The 16,163-nt window shown below is 42.7% G+C and overlaps 1 protein-coding gene across 4 annotated transcripts in view; it reads left to right on the top strand.

Moving 5' to 3' along the window:
• KALRN (kalirin, RhoGEF kinase) overlaps positions 1 to 16,163 on the top strand; it is a 643,785-nt gene that overhangs the window by 544,585 nt on the left and 83,037 nt on the right. For all 4 annotated transcript variants that reach the window (XM_011950775.1, XM_011950779.1, XM_011950777.1 and 1 more), the window contains 3 exons: positions 9,881 to 10,164; positions 11,295 to 11,399; positions 14,715 to 14,810. In XM_011950775.1, the coding sequence (XP_011806165.1) occupies positions 9,881 to 10,164; positions 11,295 to 11,399; positions 14,715 to 14,810 (485 nt within the window). The remainder of the gene's footprint in view (positions 1 to 9,880; positions 10,165 to 11,294; positions 11,400 to 14,714; positions 14,811 to 16,163) is intronic.

The raw sequence follows: 16,163 nt of genomic DNA, 5'->3' as shown, positions 1-16,163 counted from the left end.
TCAAACAGATGTATTTAAGTACATTGGCCTTATACAACTCAAGCCATATGAAAGCAATATGAATGAGTTTGCAGTTATTGCCATGCCATTGGAGCTAAAGCAAGACAAAAGAACAGAAGGTCAAAGGACCCCTCTGTAAATCATTAGTGGATATTAGAAATCTTTGTGGTTTCTTCTGATTTCAGCCTTTGGAGTCAAAGTTTCTAATTCAGTATTATGATGAACATCAGGTGGACATTTATAGACCTATTGACCATCTAGATCAAGCACGTATGGTATATATGGAGCAACTGGGCCCCATGTCTTTTAACAATCACTTGATACATTATATAGAAGACATGCCTTTGGGGTGTGCTTGAATACCATCACTGAACTCCAGAAGAATGGATTGAAACAGAGTTTTTCATTTTTGAGTTGTGCTACTCAAGCGAGTGTAGAAAATAGTGAGCCAGCCTCGTGAGTAATATATTTAGGATGCCCACAATCCGCAGAAGCCTTGGATGCCACCTGCAGATATGCTTGTTCTCTAGGGTCCAGCCTACCCCTTGCAAAGACAGTTACTGGTCTTTGGGGACACTAAACTCCTAACACTATTAGAACTATCTTCTTTTTCTGTCTGGGAAGCATAGTCCTTCTCTACTTCCAAATCGTCTTGGGGTCAGTAGAAATAAGGCTAAGTCAGTATTTTGTGATTAGAAAGGTACTGGGTGACAGTCCTGTGGATGTAGCCATAAAGCATTTGCCAGAGCCTATGTTTGCACTCTTTGATGACTTGTGTACAGTGTGTTCTGATTTCAGAATAGTTTGGCAAATTTTACACTAAACCAGAAAGGGGAGAAGCATTTTTTTTTAGGTGTAACATTGAAGTAAGTATGAGTTGAAACTTTAAAACAAGAAATTAAATTTCTAAATGAGTTATATCAGATATAATACATTTCTGGTATATTCAGTTCCTACCAATGTCTATACAGGTTTCTTTCTTTTCTCTTTTTCTTTCTTTGTCTCTCTCTCCTCTTTTTTTTCTCTCTCTTTCTTTCTTTTTTGTCTCTTTCTTTCTTTCTTTCATTTGCTTTGCTTTGCTTTTTTCTTTCATCCTGCTATGTTGCCCAGGCTGTTCTCAAACTCCTGGGCTCGAGCAATCCTCCTGCCTCGGCTTCCCAAAGTGCTGGGATTACAGGTGTGAGTCAGTGCACCTGGCCTATGCACGTATCTTCTGTTTGGCTACTAATTCTATTTGTCAGAGTTCTCTAGAGAGACAGAACTAATAGGAGACATATTTTATACACACACACACACACACACACACAAAGGGGAGTTTATTATTAACTCACATGATCACAAGGTCCCACAATAGGTCATCTGCAAACTGAGGAGCAAGGAGAGCCAGTCCAAGTCCCCAGACTGAAGAACGTGGAGTCCAATATTTGAGGACAGGAAACATCCAGCACTGGAGAAAGATGTAAGCTGGGAGGCTAGGCTCGTCTAGTCTTTTCACGTTTTATCTGCCTGCTTTATATTCTAGCTGCTCTGGCAGCTGATTAGATGGTGCCCACCTGGACTAAGGGTGGGTCTGCCTTCCCCAGCCCAGTGACTCAAATGTTAATTTCCTTTGGCAACACCCTCACAGGCACACCCAGGATCAGCACTTTGCATCCTTCAATCCAATCAGGTTGACACTCAGTACTAATCATCACACTAATGAAAGGCTACCTAAGTAGAAGGACAATGTTTGACACAGACAATGGACTGGTTAGGATATGTTCAATGTACAAGCGCTCCCAGGCTTTATTCTGGTATTTACTTTCAGTTGAAGCAGGTAGCACTTATGTGTGTGGCATGGAAACATGCTAAAACAGTCCCTATCTATCTGTGGTTTCACTTTCTGCGGTTTCAGTTACCCACAGTTAACTGAGGTCTGAAAGTATTAAATGGAAAATTTCAGAAATAAACAGTTCGTGAGTTTTAAATTGTGCACTGTTCTGAGTAGTGTGATGAAATCTCACACCATCCTACTCCATCCTGCCCAGGATGTGAATCTGAATCATTCCTTCGTCCAGCATCTCCATGCTGTATGTGCTACCTGCCCATTAGTCACTTAGTAGCTGCCTCAGTTATTGGATCAATTGTCATGGTATTGCAGTGCTTGTGTTCAAGTTACCTGTATTTTACTAAATGATGGCTCCCAAAGTGCGGGAGTAGTGATACTGGCATATTGTTATAGTTGTCCAACTTCATTATTAGTTGTTGTTCTTAATCTCTTGAGGCCTAATTTATAAATTAAACTTTATCATAGGTATAGAAAAAAACATATATAGGGTTTGATACCATCTGTAGTTTCAGGCATCCACTGGGGATCTTGGACTATATCCCTCATGGATAAGGGGGAGATTACTGTACTGTGATTAAAATGCCTGATATCATGGAGTTGTTGCCCCAAGGCTTAGGCTAATAACATCGACATGCTTATTCTAACCCCAAGATGGTACCTGAGACAATAATCTCAACAGTTGTTCAATTACCTCCTCATAGGGTCCTTCAGAGGCTCCCATTCTGAGAGATACCCCTGTAGATAGAAGGAGGCAGGTGTCATCTTCAGGGAATAACCTGTGCTGCTTAAACTTCCAAATGGTGAGGGAGGGGGAAAATTGCCTGATAGCCAAAGGATGAGGCTACCTTATTCTAGGAAGAGACTTCAGGCATTGGTCTTAGGAGTGGTTAAAGAGCTATCATTAGTTACTGGAGATAGGGAGAATCTATCACTGGGTGGCAACTGGTAATATTAGGTTTTTCGTTGCTTTCGTGAGACATAGAACTTTGAAGCTAAAACTTTTGATGCTTAACATATCGAGACTAGCCTGTGGAAGAACACACAGATGGAATGAATGAATGAATGAATACACAGAAAAAAGTCGATCATGGAATTAGGGGAGGTTTTTATGGTTTTATTAATTTTTATTTAACAAATGCTTAAATGGTGCTTCTCTGGGTCTAGACATTGTTCTAAACACTTTACAAATATTAACTTCTTAATCCTAGGAGCAACCTTATGAGATAGGTTCTGATATTCCCTACTGATGAGGAAACCAAGATACAGAGATGCAGAAACCAAGGTAACCTGCCCAGAGTCATAACAGCTGCTCAGTGGTGGAGCCAGGCAGTTCCACCTGGAGATTTATGCTTTAGAGTAAAAGCAGTGCTGTTCAGTGTGTGACCTACAGACAGCCAAGGTCTTTGAACTAAGTCCAATCCACAGTGAGATGAGCACAGAAAATAAGAGTGTTTTGACAGTTCCACAACATCCAAGAGTGTGATATATTTCGTAGAAGTATTGGTCTGGCCAGGTATGATGGCTCATGCCTGTAATCCTAGCGCTTTGGAGGCTGAGGTGGGAGGATCCCTTGAGCTCAGGAGTTTGAAACCAGCCTGAGCAACATAGTGAGACCCCATCTCTATCTTCTTTAAAAAAAAAAAAAGTAATGGTCCAAAATAGATTGGAAACAAGTAAAATTGGTTCTTTACCACAGACAGTTTGGGAAGCACTGGCCTAGAAGAATTCTCACACTCATGCAGATTTGTACAATTATATATCTATTTATCTCTATCTGTATCTCCATATGCCCAAATGTTCATCATTAGGAAAAGATATTACAAAATTATGATATAGCCTATGAAAGAATATTATTCAACAATTAACATGAGGCTGGGCACAGTGGCTCACACCTGTAATCCCAGCACTTTGGGAGGCTGAGGTGGCCAGATCACCTGAGGTCAGGAGTTCGAGACCAGCCTGGCCAGCATGGTGAAACCCCATCTCTACTAAAAATACAAAAATTAGCAGGGTGTGGTGATGTGCGCCTATAATCCCAGCTACACCAGAGGTTGAGGCAGGAGAATCACTTGAACTTAGGAGGCAAAGGTTGCACTGAGCTGAGATTGCACCACTGTGCTCCAGCTTGGGCAACAAAGTGAGACTCTGTTTCAAAAAAAAAAAAAAAATTAACATGAATGAGCTAGATCTACATATATGAACATGAATAAATCTCAAGTAATTTTGAATAAATGAAGTTGCAAAGTGATACCTACATTATGATAATTATATAAAATATAAAACACAAAATAATACTATATTCACATAAAAGTAAATGTTTAACAACATGGATAAGAAAGATGCACACCAGCTTCAGAAGAGAATTTAACTCTGATGAGGGCAAGTAGAGAGTAGGATTGCAACTGGGCAACATAAAAGGCTTCAACTATATCTGTAATCTTTTATTTTTAAAAAACCTAAAGTAAATGTGGAAAAATGTTTACACTATATCTAAGTGATGGGTGCATACATGTCAATTTTTTTCTACATTTTTCTATATTTTAAAACTATTTCATGATACAATTAGCTTCAGAAAATATTTTTTTAATTCAGAACATTAGGGGCTCTTTATTATTTGCAGTGTCCACATTTACTGAATGCCAGTCATTGGTCTTTGGGAAGTTTCTAAGGCCTCTTTGCTAAAGAGGAAGCGTTGGTTCAGAGCCCTAGAATAGGCCTAGGGATGCCTAGATGCTGGTACTAGTTTTGTTACTGGTTTGTGACAGTCGCTTTTCCACATATAAACCTTTAAGCAACTTGATGCTCCTTTCTATAATAACGGTAAAGATGAAAGGAACACATGGAGTGAACATGAATGTAGAGATAAGATTAAATATATGTGTGGTGGAGTCAGATCTAGGTTTAAGTCTTGCCTTTACCAGTCACTGTGAGCCTCAGTTTCCTAAAACAGTCTCATTTTCTGTTTCCTAAGGTGGGAATCCTAATAAATAAGACCTGCCTGGACTTGGGATGATTTGGTGAGAGAACAATATTATTGTTGTAGATGTTCCAAATCTGTTACTTAACTGTTTTATCTAGAAAGATAGTAAAATAACTTCTCCTGCAGCTAATGGCAGCCATTTTCCAAAAAAAATGGGATGAGCATAACATGCCAATCCCTCTGAAGAAGCCATTAACTAAGTAGATGTTTCTAATCTAAATGATGCCACATTCCTTTATAACCAGGCATTTAAAGTGTCTTGGAAATGGTCTTGTCCCAAGTCAGGACATCAACTAGTTGATGAATTACATTGCTTCCAGCTCTGAGATTCCCATTACTTGGGCCATGGTTGCATGGCTCCAGTAGTTTGAGTGGAACAAACTTGAAGCAACAAAATTGAGATTACTCATGGTTTTTAATTTGTACTTTATACTCTTGCCATTAATTTTCACAGAAAGCAAAAAAAGCAGAAGTAAATGACAATAGGGGAAGAGGAATGGGCATTCAAAATGTGCATTTGTGAATCTCAAAACCAGGCCATTGTGTGCCATGGAACAGAAATCTTAGACAGTCATCTGTCTTGCCTGGTAACACAAGGCACAGTTAAGGTGGCTAGGCCTCTAGTTCTGCTGACATGACGTGCTGATGATAAGTCTTGAAGGCTTAGATTCAGTAGAGCCACATAGAATCACAGGGGTCTAGTGAATGAAAAGCTTCTGCAAGCTTATCAGCAGAAAGATAGCAGAGAGGTTCTGCTTCTATTACCAGTGTTCTGAAGATGTTTATCACCCAACCTTCTGAGAACAGTAGTTTGACCCACACCAAACACTTCAGAAACAATGTCAACACACCCAAGACCACAGTCAGCAAGGAATTTTCTGAGATAAGATTACAGCCTTTTCCTTAAAGGGATGCCAACCAAGTTAGTCGATCTCCTAATATTCCCTGAGTATAGCAACCATATGAGTTATCCTTCATACCAGAGAATTTTAGAAGCTCAATTTTTATGCTTCCAAATACAAATATTCTGCCACTGTTTTCCAAATTATGCACAAAACTCTAGCAATATCTAAAAAAGTTCCAACAGGGTCAAGGCTCAGAAAGCCTGAGATTGGTGTCCATGAGACCAGCCAGTTGTAGCCACTGGAGACAGCTGTCTATTGGCAAAAGCATCCATTCACCTTTTCTTCCTTCCTTCCTTCCTACCCACCCACCCTTCCTCCCTCCTTCCTTCCTTCCTTCCTTCCTTCCTTCCTTCCTTCCTTCCTTCCTTCCTTCCTTCTTCTCTCTTCTGTCTTCTCTCTTCTCTCTTTTCTCTTTTCTTCTTTCTCTTGCTCTATTGCCCAGGTTAAAGTGCAGTGGCGTGATCTCAGCTAACTGCAACCTCCGCCTCCTAGGCTCAAACTGTTCTCATGCCTCAGCCTCCCAAGTGGCTGGGATTTTAGTCATGTGCCACCATGCCTGGCTAATTTTTTTTTTTTTTTTTGTAGAGCCGGAGTCTTGCCGTTTTGGCCAGGCTGGTCCTAAACTTCTGGCCTCAAGTGATCTGCCCACCTCTGCCTCCCAAAGTTCTGGGATTACATGCATGAGCCACCAAGCCCGGCCATATCCTTTCACCCTGTTTCAGGATTTTATTTCTTCTCTGTTGGCTACATGTAGGCCAGAGGGCCTCCCAGGTAGATTAGGCCTCTAGTCTAGGTGTAGGGCAAAGTCATTACAGGAAAAGGTGACTCAGTCTTTGAGTAGATATGAAAAGCCACTGTAATAATTTGTTTAAATACCTAGTCCTGTGTTTGATTTAAGTATCAGTATGCAAACTGGCACTGTCAGGGGGCCTATGTGCGGGCGAGGTAGAGCTGGTCAGGTATTCTCCCAAGACCATGGTGATGATGAGAAGCAGCAGCATTCACAGAGACAACTCACCTTTGATTTGTTCAGATGCTAATGGTATCACTTCTTGCTTTGAAGTGTCTCATGTTCATTTCTTTGTATTCCCTGTGCACAGCCCTAGTGTGGCTTTCTGGGTTCTAATTCCTCCTTCCCAGGGCTATGCTGTATATAGTTGCCAAGATTAATTAAAAACAAAGCAACAACAACAAAAACCCTTTTTATGTCATTTCCCAGTAGTCTCATAATAAAGTTTATACTCCTCTGGTTTATTATTGAATGTCCTCACAAATTTTTCTATCCAGGTTCTCTTTCTCCACTAATCTTTATTTCACCCAAAGGATCTATTACTGGCTGTTAACCTATTTTTCATTTTTCCTGCCTCTGTGCTTTTGTTCCTGCTGTTTCTCCCTTTTGGAATTCCTTCGCCCTTCTATTCAGATACAGCTCTTCCATTAAATCTTTTCAGATCAATCCCGCCTACACTGATCTGACCTTGTCAGAGGAGCTGCTTACTTGTCAGCTAAAGTCCATACCAGCCCTCTGGCAATTAATCACATACAGCCTTGTGAATGTATCTTTATTTTGCGTGCTCAATCTTGCTTTTTCATTTTCTGTCTCTCTCTCTCTCTGCTTCTCTCTACCATTGTGTATGAATGTCTATGTACAGCTAGGTAAGAGGTCTATGAAAATAAAAATCTGTCTTATATATCTTTAGAATAGATGAGCTAATCGGTGCTCCATGACATAATTGTTACTTAGAAGTTCTCACTGAGGATATTGATTTGCATGCCGATGCTCCTGTGCAACTTTCGAATGTCTGGGGATCCCGGCTTTCTTAATACTAGCAGAAACAAGAACAGCATCCCCAAGCACTGAGAGCTAGGAAGACATCTGAAGTGGACTTAAAGGGCTTTCTTTTGAATAACTCAAGACTGTTCTCTAAAGCCAAGGTAGGTAGATTCTAATACTGATCTCCTCCAAGTTTAATGAGTATTCAGAAATCAAGGATTTAGGGAAAATTAAACAAAGTTTGCTCAACGTGCTTTTCCTGCATGCCCACATCTGCCACATGCCTGTTCTCGCCTCTCTATTCTTCCATGGCAGTGAGGCTTTCCCTGGACTTGCTCTTCCTCCAACCTCATCCCTAACCCCATATTCAGAGGGAGCCTAGAGAACTGGGTGGGAGTAGACATGAAAGGCCCAGTAGTGTTTGTTTGTTTGTTTGTTTGTTTTGAGATGGAGTCTCCCTCTGTCACCCAGGCTAGAGTGCAGTGGTGCGATCTTGGCTCACTGCAACCTCTGCCTCCTGGGTTCAAGTGATTCTCCTGCCTCAGCCTCCTGGGTAGTTGGGATTACAGGCATGTGCCACCACACCCGGCTCCAGTAGCGTAGTTTAGTGCTCAAGTCTGGCTGTCTGGAGTTCAGATTTCACCTTGCCCCTATGAGCTGTATGTCCTTAAGCAAGTTAACTCTTTAAGTCTGCAGTTTCTTCTTCTGTAAAATGAGGACAATAACAGAATCTACTTCATAGAGTTATGCGGAGAATGAAATGGTAGTCCACATAAAATGTTCAGGCTATTGCAAGCATATTATATGATTGAAAATAGTCAATATATGGCATACGGCTTACAAACAATATGCTGAGATTTAAAAAACAAAACCAGACAAACTCTTGTTCTCCAATCACTATGCCTTTAAAACAGTACAGGAATTCTCTATACTCTGTCTTGTTTCTTACACCCATGCTCTTGCATCCTCGCTAATTAGGCCATGGCCCCCTCCATTCCACTACAGCTGTTTTTTTCAAAGTCACCGATGATCTCCATGTTGCTCAGTTTTAAGACTTAATTCTTAGGTCATCTGTCCTGACCTTTCAAGCAGAATTGGACATGGCTAATTTCTCCCTTTGTAAGACATTTTCCACATGCAGCTTCCAGAACACCTCACCCTCCTGGTTTTACTCCCACCTCACTGGCTACTTTCTTGTCCTCTCGTCTTCCTGCTTCTGGCTTAGTCCTTGGACTTTGTCATTATCCATATCCACGCTCCTCACTGATCTCACCCAGCTTCATGGCTTCCAACCCCATCTCTCCTCTGACAACTCCGCAATTATCTCCAGCTCACTAGCACTTCTTGAGCTCCAGACTTGATGGCAAGCTGCTATTCAATTTCTCCACTCAGGTATCTAATGGGCATCTCAAAGATGTCTAAAACTAAACTCCTATATTCCCTCCCCCAATCCTGTTCCTCCTGTATTCTTCCACATCTCAGGAACCCTGTCCTAACCTCAGACCCAAAACCTGAGTTACCTTTGACTCTTTTTTCATATCTCATGCACAGTCTGTCAGCAAATCATATTGGCCCTTCCAGCAAAACATCTCCAGAATCTGATCACTTCTAACAACCACTAGGACCACTCTACTTCTAAACCACCAACGTCCGTCACCTGGAATAGTGCAGTAGCCTCCCAACCAGTATCGCTATTTCCACTTGCCCTCAATATAGAAACCAGAATGACCTTTAAAAATATAAGCCATATTTATCACTCTGGCTCAGAGTCTTCCAGTGGGTTTTCACTCCAGGTAAAAGCCAGAGGCGTAACACTGGCCCACCACATGCTTGTTGACCCAGCTCCCGGCAGCTTTTCTGACTTCCTTTCTTACTGATCCCCCCTGGCTTACTCCACCAAGGCCACCCCAGGCCTTGCCTTGGGCCCTTTGTGTTTGCTCTTCTGTCCAGAAGGCCCTTCGCCAGATGGCGTCACCACCACTAGGCCTTGGCTCACATGTCATGTCATGAGACTGTCCCTGACCAACTGTTCAAGCTGTACCCTCTTTTCCAACCCCAGCATTCCCTAATCCCTTTCCCTACTTTATGTTTTGATGTAGTACTTCTCACCACCTGTCATACTTTTCATTTTGCTTATTTTATTGTTATAGTCTATTATATGTGTTTCCCGCCAGAATGTAAACTCCACAAAGGCAGGAGTCTCTGTCTTCTGCCCACTCCTGTATGGAATGGTGCTTCATACATTAAAAATTGAGTGAGTCAAACATTTTCTTGCTGTTCTTGAGAGGGTTCTCTGGACTGGGGTCTACAGCTGGCCTGGATATTCTGCCTTGTGCCCTTTGCGGCGTGCCTTCACTGCCTCTGACATGGCTGTGTCTATCCCTTTTCCTCAGATGCATACTCTCATTCCTCAAGTGAGAATGGAGGCAAGTCCGAGTCTGTGGCCAACCTGCAGGCCCAGCCCTCCCTGAACTCCATCCACAGTTCCCCGGGTCCCAAGCGCTCCACCAACACCCTTAAGAAGTGGCTGACGAGTCCTGTGCGACGGCTTAACAGCGGGAAAGCAGATGGAAACATCAAAAAGCAGAAGAAAGTTCGGGATGGTCGGAAGAGCTTCGACCTGGGATCTCCCAAGCCTGGGGATGAGACAACCCCTCAGGGTGACAGCGCTGATGAGGTACTTACATGGGGCCCCAGAGTTGTCCATCAAGAGGGCCTTCTGACATGTCTCCTTCCTCAAGTTTTGTCAACTAGGCCATTCAAATCTCCACTAGTGTGTTATCTTGAGCCTAAGTGATTTGGATTCATTTTATTCTTAAGACATTGGCCAGTTTGATTTGTGGTCGATTCGGAAACTGACTAGCACCTAAGACATCCAGCAGACAGAAACCATTTGCCAGATTTGGAGATAGGACCTGGGCCTGAGGGGAGTCATTTCGTCATTAGTTCCCTACCTCTACTAAGGACTACATTAAAACCAGCTAGACCTGTTTATATTTAGAATAAAAGAATGAAGATTGTTTCACTTTGGAAACAGGACTGTGCTAGAAGATTATAGCTGTTTTCAAGTCTCTTGAGTAGTGCCACACATCAAAAAGAATACACCTTCCAGAGTTACACCAGATGAACAGATGAAGATTACAATAGGCAGGGTCTCAGCTCAAAGAAAAACTTTAATCAGAAAGTCAGCCAATGATTAAATGGGCCTTCATGAAAACTAATGAATACCCGTACTGGAAGGTTTGAGAGACCGTAGCCAAAGTTAGGCTGGATGAAGCTGAGATTCTGTAACCAAAAGACACTGGATATGTTTTGGTTGGGGAAATGAGATACCTGTTTTATTTGGCACACAATCCTGCTCTAATCACTGATGTTGCTAAGAACTTCTTTGTGATGTGTAACCAGACTCCCTCTTGTTGTGATTTTATGCTACCTCCCATTTCTCCCTCTGGAAATGGCAGCTGAGCCTGGTGGCATTTGGGCTATGGTTTCATAGCTCTACAAAAATGTAAAAGTTAGGCTCTCTCTGACTACTTCCAGCTTTTTCTTTTCTTGCTAATCAATAAGACAGATAGTTGCTGGTTTTGCTTCTTTTTGGGGTTGTGTGTGTGTTCCCCACTGGTGCTCAGTCTCATCTGAAATAAGCAGGTGTATCCATGTTTCAAAAGAGGAAATTGTGGCTGAACAGTTAGGAGTGAGTTGAGAGAGGAACTCTCCTTCTATGTATTATTTTTGTTAATGTCAAGTCCAGAACCACTGGCATGTTTAGCTTGTGACACAATAACTAATGCTGCTCTTTTGTTCTAGAAGAGCAAGAAAGGTTGGGGTGAAGATGAGCCGGATGAAGAGTCACATACACCCCTCCCACCGCCTATGAAGATTTTTGACAACGACCCTACACAGGATGAAATGGTAGAATTTCTTTCCTTTCTCACTTAAAAGAGCAATGTGCAGGGGGTGATTTTGTGTTTTGTGTGTGATGGGGGTAGTCGTACTCTTTCTCCCATGTTATCTCGTCCTCCGCATGAATCCATGCTGATGTCAATTGTGTCTCTATTTGGTAGGTGTCCCTTCCCCAACCCTGGAGGTCCAGCTTCATTCTAGGCAGTGGAGGGGGTGTGTGCAGAATTCTCAAAGTGGGAATCTGCCTGGTGTCTTGTCCTGTTGATAAAGGGTAATGGTTCTGTCTTTGGAAGCAGCACATCCTAAAAGGAGCAATTCCAGGTAGTTCCAGTCCACAACCATTTTGTCATACCTGACTGTACAACCTACATGTTAGTTGTTTTCCCTATACTTAACTCTAAACTCTAACTAATGGTAGCTACCAGTCAAGCCCAGTGTTGGTCAAATTTTGCAATGACAGTATGAGGAATGGAGATGCTGCTAAGGGGAAGTTATTGTCAAAGGTGGACAAACCTCATATGCGAAATTGCCTGTCTTTGCTTTGCAAGATTCCCTGGCCCACTGGCATGCAGAGGCTCACTGGTATTTTATCGATGCTCCCTGTGTCTCCAGTCACCTGGTGATCATCCCAATTGTTCTGGAGCAGAAGCGTGGGTTAGATGTACTTCCAGGTACTGACCCGAGGCTTGGGGCAGCTTCGTGTTCTCCCTCACTTGCCACTCAGTCTCCTTGCAGCCCTGCTTTCACGTCACTGTGTTTTTCTTGCCTTAAGTGTTGCTGATTCTCTTCGACTCTAGACGTGAAAGTGGCAGTTTTGGGTTTTGACTGTACATCACTTTCAATTTGCTTTTTTGAGTGCTGTTTTGTTGCAGTAGTGGTAGTGGACGCAGCGGCTTGCCTACCTGTCCCTCCAGGCTCTTCTGTGCTCTCTAGTGCTCTGTCCTGTAGTGGGACAGCCTCCCTCCAGGAGGTGACCCAGCAAGTGTAAGCAGGAAACAAATCTCTGTAGTACCATCGAGCACACAATTCAAAAAGCACCGTCTGCGGATGTGTCCTTTCTGGTGACGTCTCAGTTCTTATTTTAATTCTCTCTGCTTTGCATTTGAATTGTTAACCCACAGACATTAACTGAAGTCTTCCTCTGGAAGGCTGGAAGGACAGAGTCTAGGGACTCTGAGATGTGGCAGCTGCCCCCATGATGTGACTCACCTAGTCGTGGCCCCTCCTAGGTGATGTTGGTGGCCCTGTCTTCAGGGCCAGATCTTTGACTCTGGATCACTGGGAAGAAACATAGTAGGAAGGCTGGTGTTATGCCATCCTGCGTTTCTGAGACAGAAGTGCTGGTGCTTCACCTTGAGATGGGAATGAGACCCTGCCTACTTGTATTTTATCAACAGCGATCGTGGCCTGGGGAGTAGGGTGCCCATGTCTCACACAGCCCTCTGTCCAAGGGCCCTGCTTGCATAAGGTCACCACCCTCTCTCTCTCATTCCCTCAAACACAGCTTGTTTACAGAAATGGATGTTACATTGTTTCTGGATAATTTTTAACTGAGAATTCTGACTTACCTTTATTTGTGTAGCCTTTTCCTTACCCAGAAATGGGGCAGATGGCAACAGTTTCTTTTCAGATACATGAATTCTCCTTATTCCTGCTTGTTTGATTTCTGTATGTTTTTATCAATGTTTGGGAGTGGGATGAACTTCAGAGCATCTAGCAAATGGAGTTGGATTTATTAAAACAATTTTTACAACACTGTCAAAGGAATTTTTAAAAGTTCACCATTGTAATATTGTGCACTTGTCTTCTCCATGTTTCCTTCTAATCTTTTTCGTATGTGTGTACGTTTTACTTTTACAATTATAATATGCATATGATATGTCCAATGTCTTATTTGCTACCGTTTCCTAAAATTGCATTAATTGTTTTCTTCCTAGCTATAATTTTCATAGCTGGAGAAAACTTTGCTTATTTTCTGTTCCATAATGTGTTTGATCAGCCTGTTGGGGACATCATAACAGGGTGTTTCCATTGTTTGCTACTATGGCTAATACTACTACATACAGATCACTGTGTATATAAAGCATTTGTTCTTTTGACTTCTGTCCTTGGAATAAATTCCCGGGAGTAGGACTACTAGATTAAAAAGAGAATAACTTGATTTTCCGCATAGATGTAAGCTTTTTCCTGCATTCCCCAAGACAGAAAAATAATATTATTATATCTTCCTTAATTATAATTATTTTCCTCCCATCTCAGAAGCAAAGACTTAATAAAGTAACTTAGATTAGATGAGAAGCTTCATTTTTGAAACTTTTCCTCTAACCCAAGGGACACACTTGAAGAAGCCTATGTCCTGGCTTTGGGAATACCACTGCCGTCTGCTCTGATAAACTGGAAGTAAAAGCACACGCGTACTGTGGGGGGTTAACCATTTCTCCCCCAGTTTCTTCTCAGGTAGAAGAAGGAAGCAAAAGCCAAACAAAAAACCACCATCTTTCAGTGAGCAGGAAGCCCCAAACCATTGACCAAACAACCACACGGACAACTCCTTATTGCTGGTGCAGGGGAAAGGGGACACAGGGAGATCCTGGAGTCATCTCTCTTTACTATGAACAGGATAGTTCCTGGCTGCTTCAGGACTCCTGCTCAAGTCTTTTATTACTTCCTAGTGTTCCAGTTCAGGGGCCTTACCAGAGCCAGCTATGCTTTGTGGAGGGGTAAGGGTGTATGTGTGTCAGGGGCAGAGGGGGAGAGGAAGAGAGAGGGAGAGAATATAGGAAGGGAGTATCTAGCTTGCTGGTCGCTAAGGGTCCTGCCCCTAGCATTTTTGCTAGACACATAATAAGGATCTATATTTAAGGCTATAGTAAAGCAAGGACTGTTTCCCTTTTTTGGACACACTGGAGGCTGAGTTTATTGAATCCTTCACACCCCAAAACAGCAACGGGCAACTGTGTAGTGGCCAAAGTCTTGTTTGCCCACAGAGCAGTAACCCCCCCACCCCAAGCTGTTGCTGTCAGTAGGTGCAGCCCTGGCCTGTAGGCCTCCCAGGAAGTCAGTGATTCCTCCTCTCCCCTCCTTCATAGGCTTGCCTAAGGATAGCCTAGTCCCATCCATTTGCTGCTGGCTAGAATTTCTGATAAGGGGTTGGGCAGGCCTGTATTACACCCACACTCTTCTCCGTCTATCACCTGTTCCCTCTAAACACAGAACTTTGCTTCCCTTCCCTGCTTTGAACTTTGGACTTTCTGTTTTACTTCCTGATCACTGTTCCTTATTCCTTGCTAATCTGCTTTTCCTCTGCTGCCCGATGTCTTGCAGTCCTCCTCTTTGCTAGCAGCCCGGCAGGCTTCCACTGAAGTACCTACTGCTGCAGACCTTGTCAGTGCAATAGAAAAGTTGGTCAAAAACAAGCTGGTAAGTGGGGGTCCTGGAGGCAGTTCTGTGTGTGTCTCACCTCCATGCTGCTCCAGGCTTGCATCTGTCTGCCGTTTTCTCCTTTGCACCTGTCCTCATTCCTCCTATGTGATTGCAGCTAATGATGGTTTCTAAAAAACTGTACCCCAGAGTCCTTTCTGACTTTGTTTGGGAATGGGCATAGGGAATTAATAGATCATTTGGGGGCTGCAGCGTTGATGAAAGTTGAAAACTATCCAAGACAAACTTAACTCATTGCAAGTCTGATCCAGTGGCCCACAGGCAAGTGGCATTCAGTCAGCAATTGATATATATTTGGTTAGCCCAGAAGCTAGTGCACTGTGATGCTGAGACCCAGGACACACTGACTGGATCTTTGATAGCACTAGGAAATTTTATGGGGGACCTTGGGTAGCCTTCCAGCTTGCAAAGTCTCTCAAAAGTAGACTGCTGATTATAAAGGGGAATGGGCAAAAGTGTGTGGCTACCTCACCACAATAAATTAAGAGAGCCAGTGCCTAGCCCTACCATGGGGGGAAAACCTGTGCATAAGCCACTGGAAGCCTGTCTAGCCTGTGACTGTCTCATTGACCCATCAGCCGATTGGAGGGATAGGTGATGAGTCTGAGCAGGTTTGGGGTTTTGGCATAATGCTGGTGCAAGGGCCCTTTTTGGATAGCTCATTAGGATAGAGCTGTTCCTTCACTCTCATGTTTTTGCATTTAAGTGTATCACCACAGAATGACAACTGGAAGCATTTTCCTTTCTTTCACTCTCATCCATATCACCCATGTAGCTCTTCCTGCAGTTCTCATTAGGATAATGTCTGTGCTTCTGCCAGACTTCTGTTGGGCAGTCTTAGTAATCACTTGGCCCAGGAGCTAGAGGAAAATGATGGATGCTGTCTATGGAAAGCTACCTAATAATTTTGACTATAGTAACTCCCTTTTCAAATATCCCAGCATATCCTGTATAAATAAGGTTTAATACATATGATTTTATTTTTTTCCTGCTAAATTTTCCTTTCTAATTAAGAAAAGAAAAAAACCCTGCTGTTTTTAGTACCTAGTGTCAAACTCTTGAAGGTTGTCCATTTTCCTGCCATCTCTCCTTTTCCTACCAGCAGGAGTTAAATATCTTGTGGGCAGTACGTTGACTTTTCAAAGACCCCTCTCTGATATTTCTCACTTGCTCTCCCTTCCTCTCCACACCAACCCATATACACTCTTCATTCTACAAATGCTATATTTAATTTTTTTCTTAAAGTCATCCTTTTTCTTTCTTTTTTGTGTTTTTTCTTTTACCATCTGAGCCTGGGCTCTGACTTCATTCCTGGACTATTGCAGTAGCCAT

Source organism: Colobus angolensis, unplaced genomic scaffold, assembly GCF_000951035.1.
Source record: "Colobus angolensis palliatus isolate OR3802 unplaced genomic scaffold, Cang.pa_1.0 Scaffold31, whole genome shotgun sequence".
NCBI classification, from domain to species: domain Eukaryota; kingdom Metazoa; phylum Chordata; class Mammalia; order Primates; family Cercopithecidae; genus Colobus; species Colobus angolensis.
This window is presented reverse-complemented; position numbering and strand designations above follow the sequence as displayed.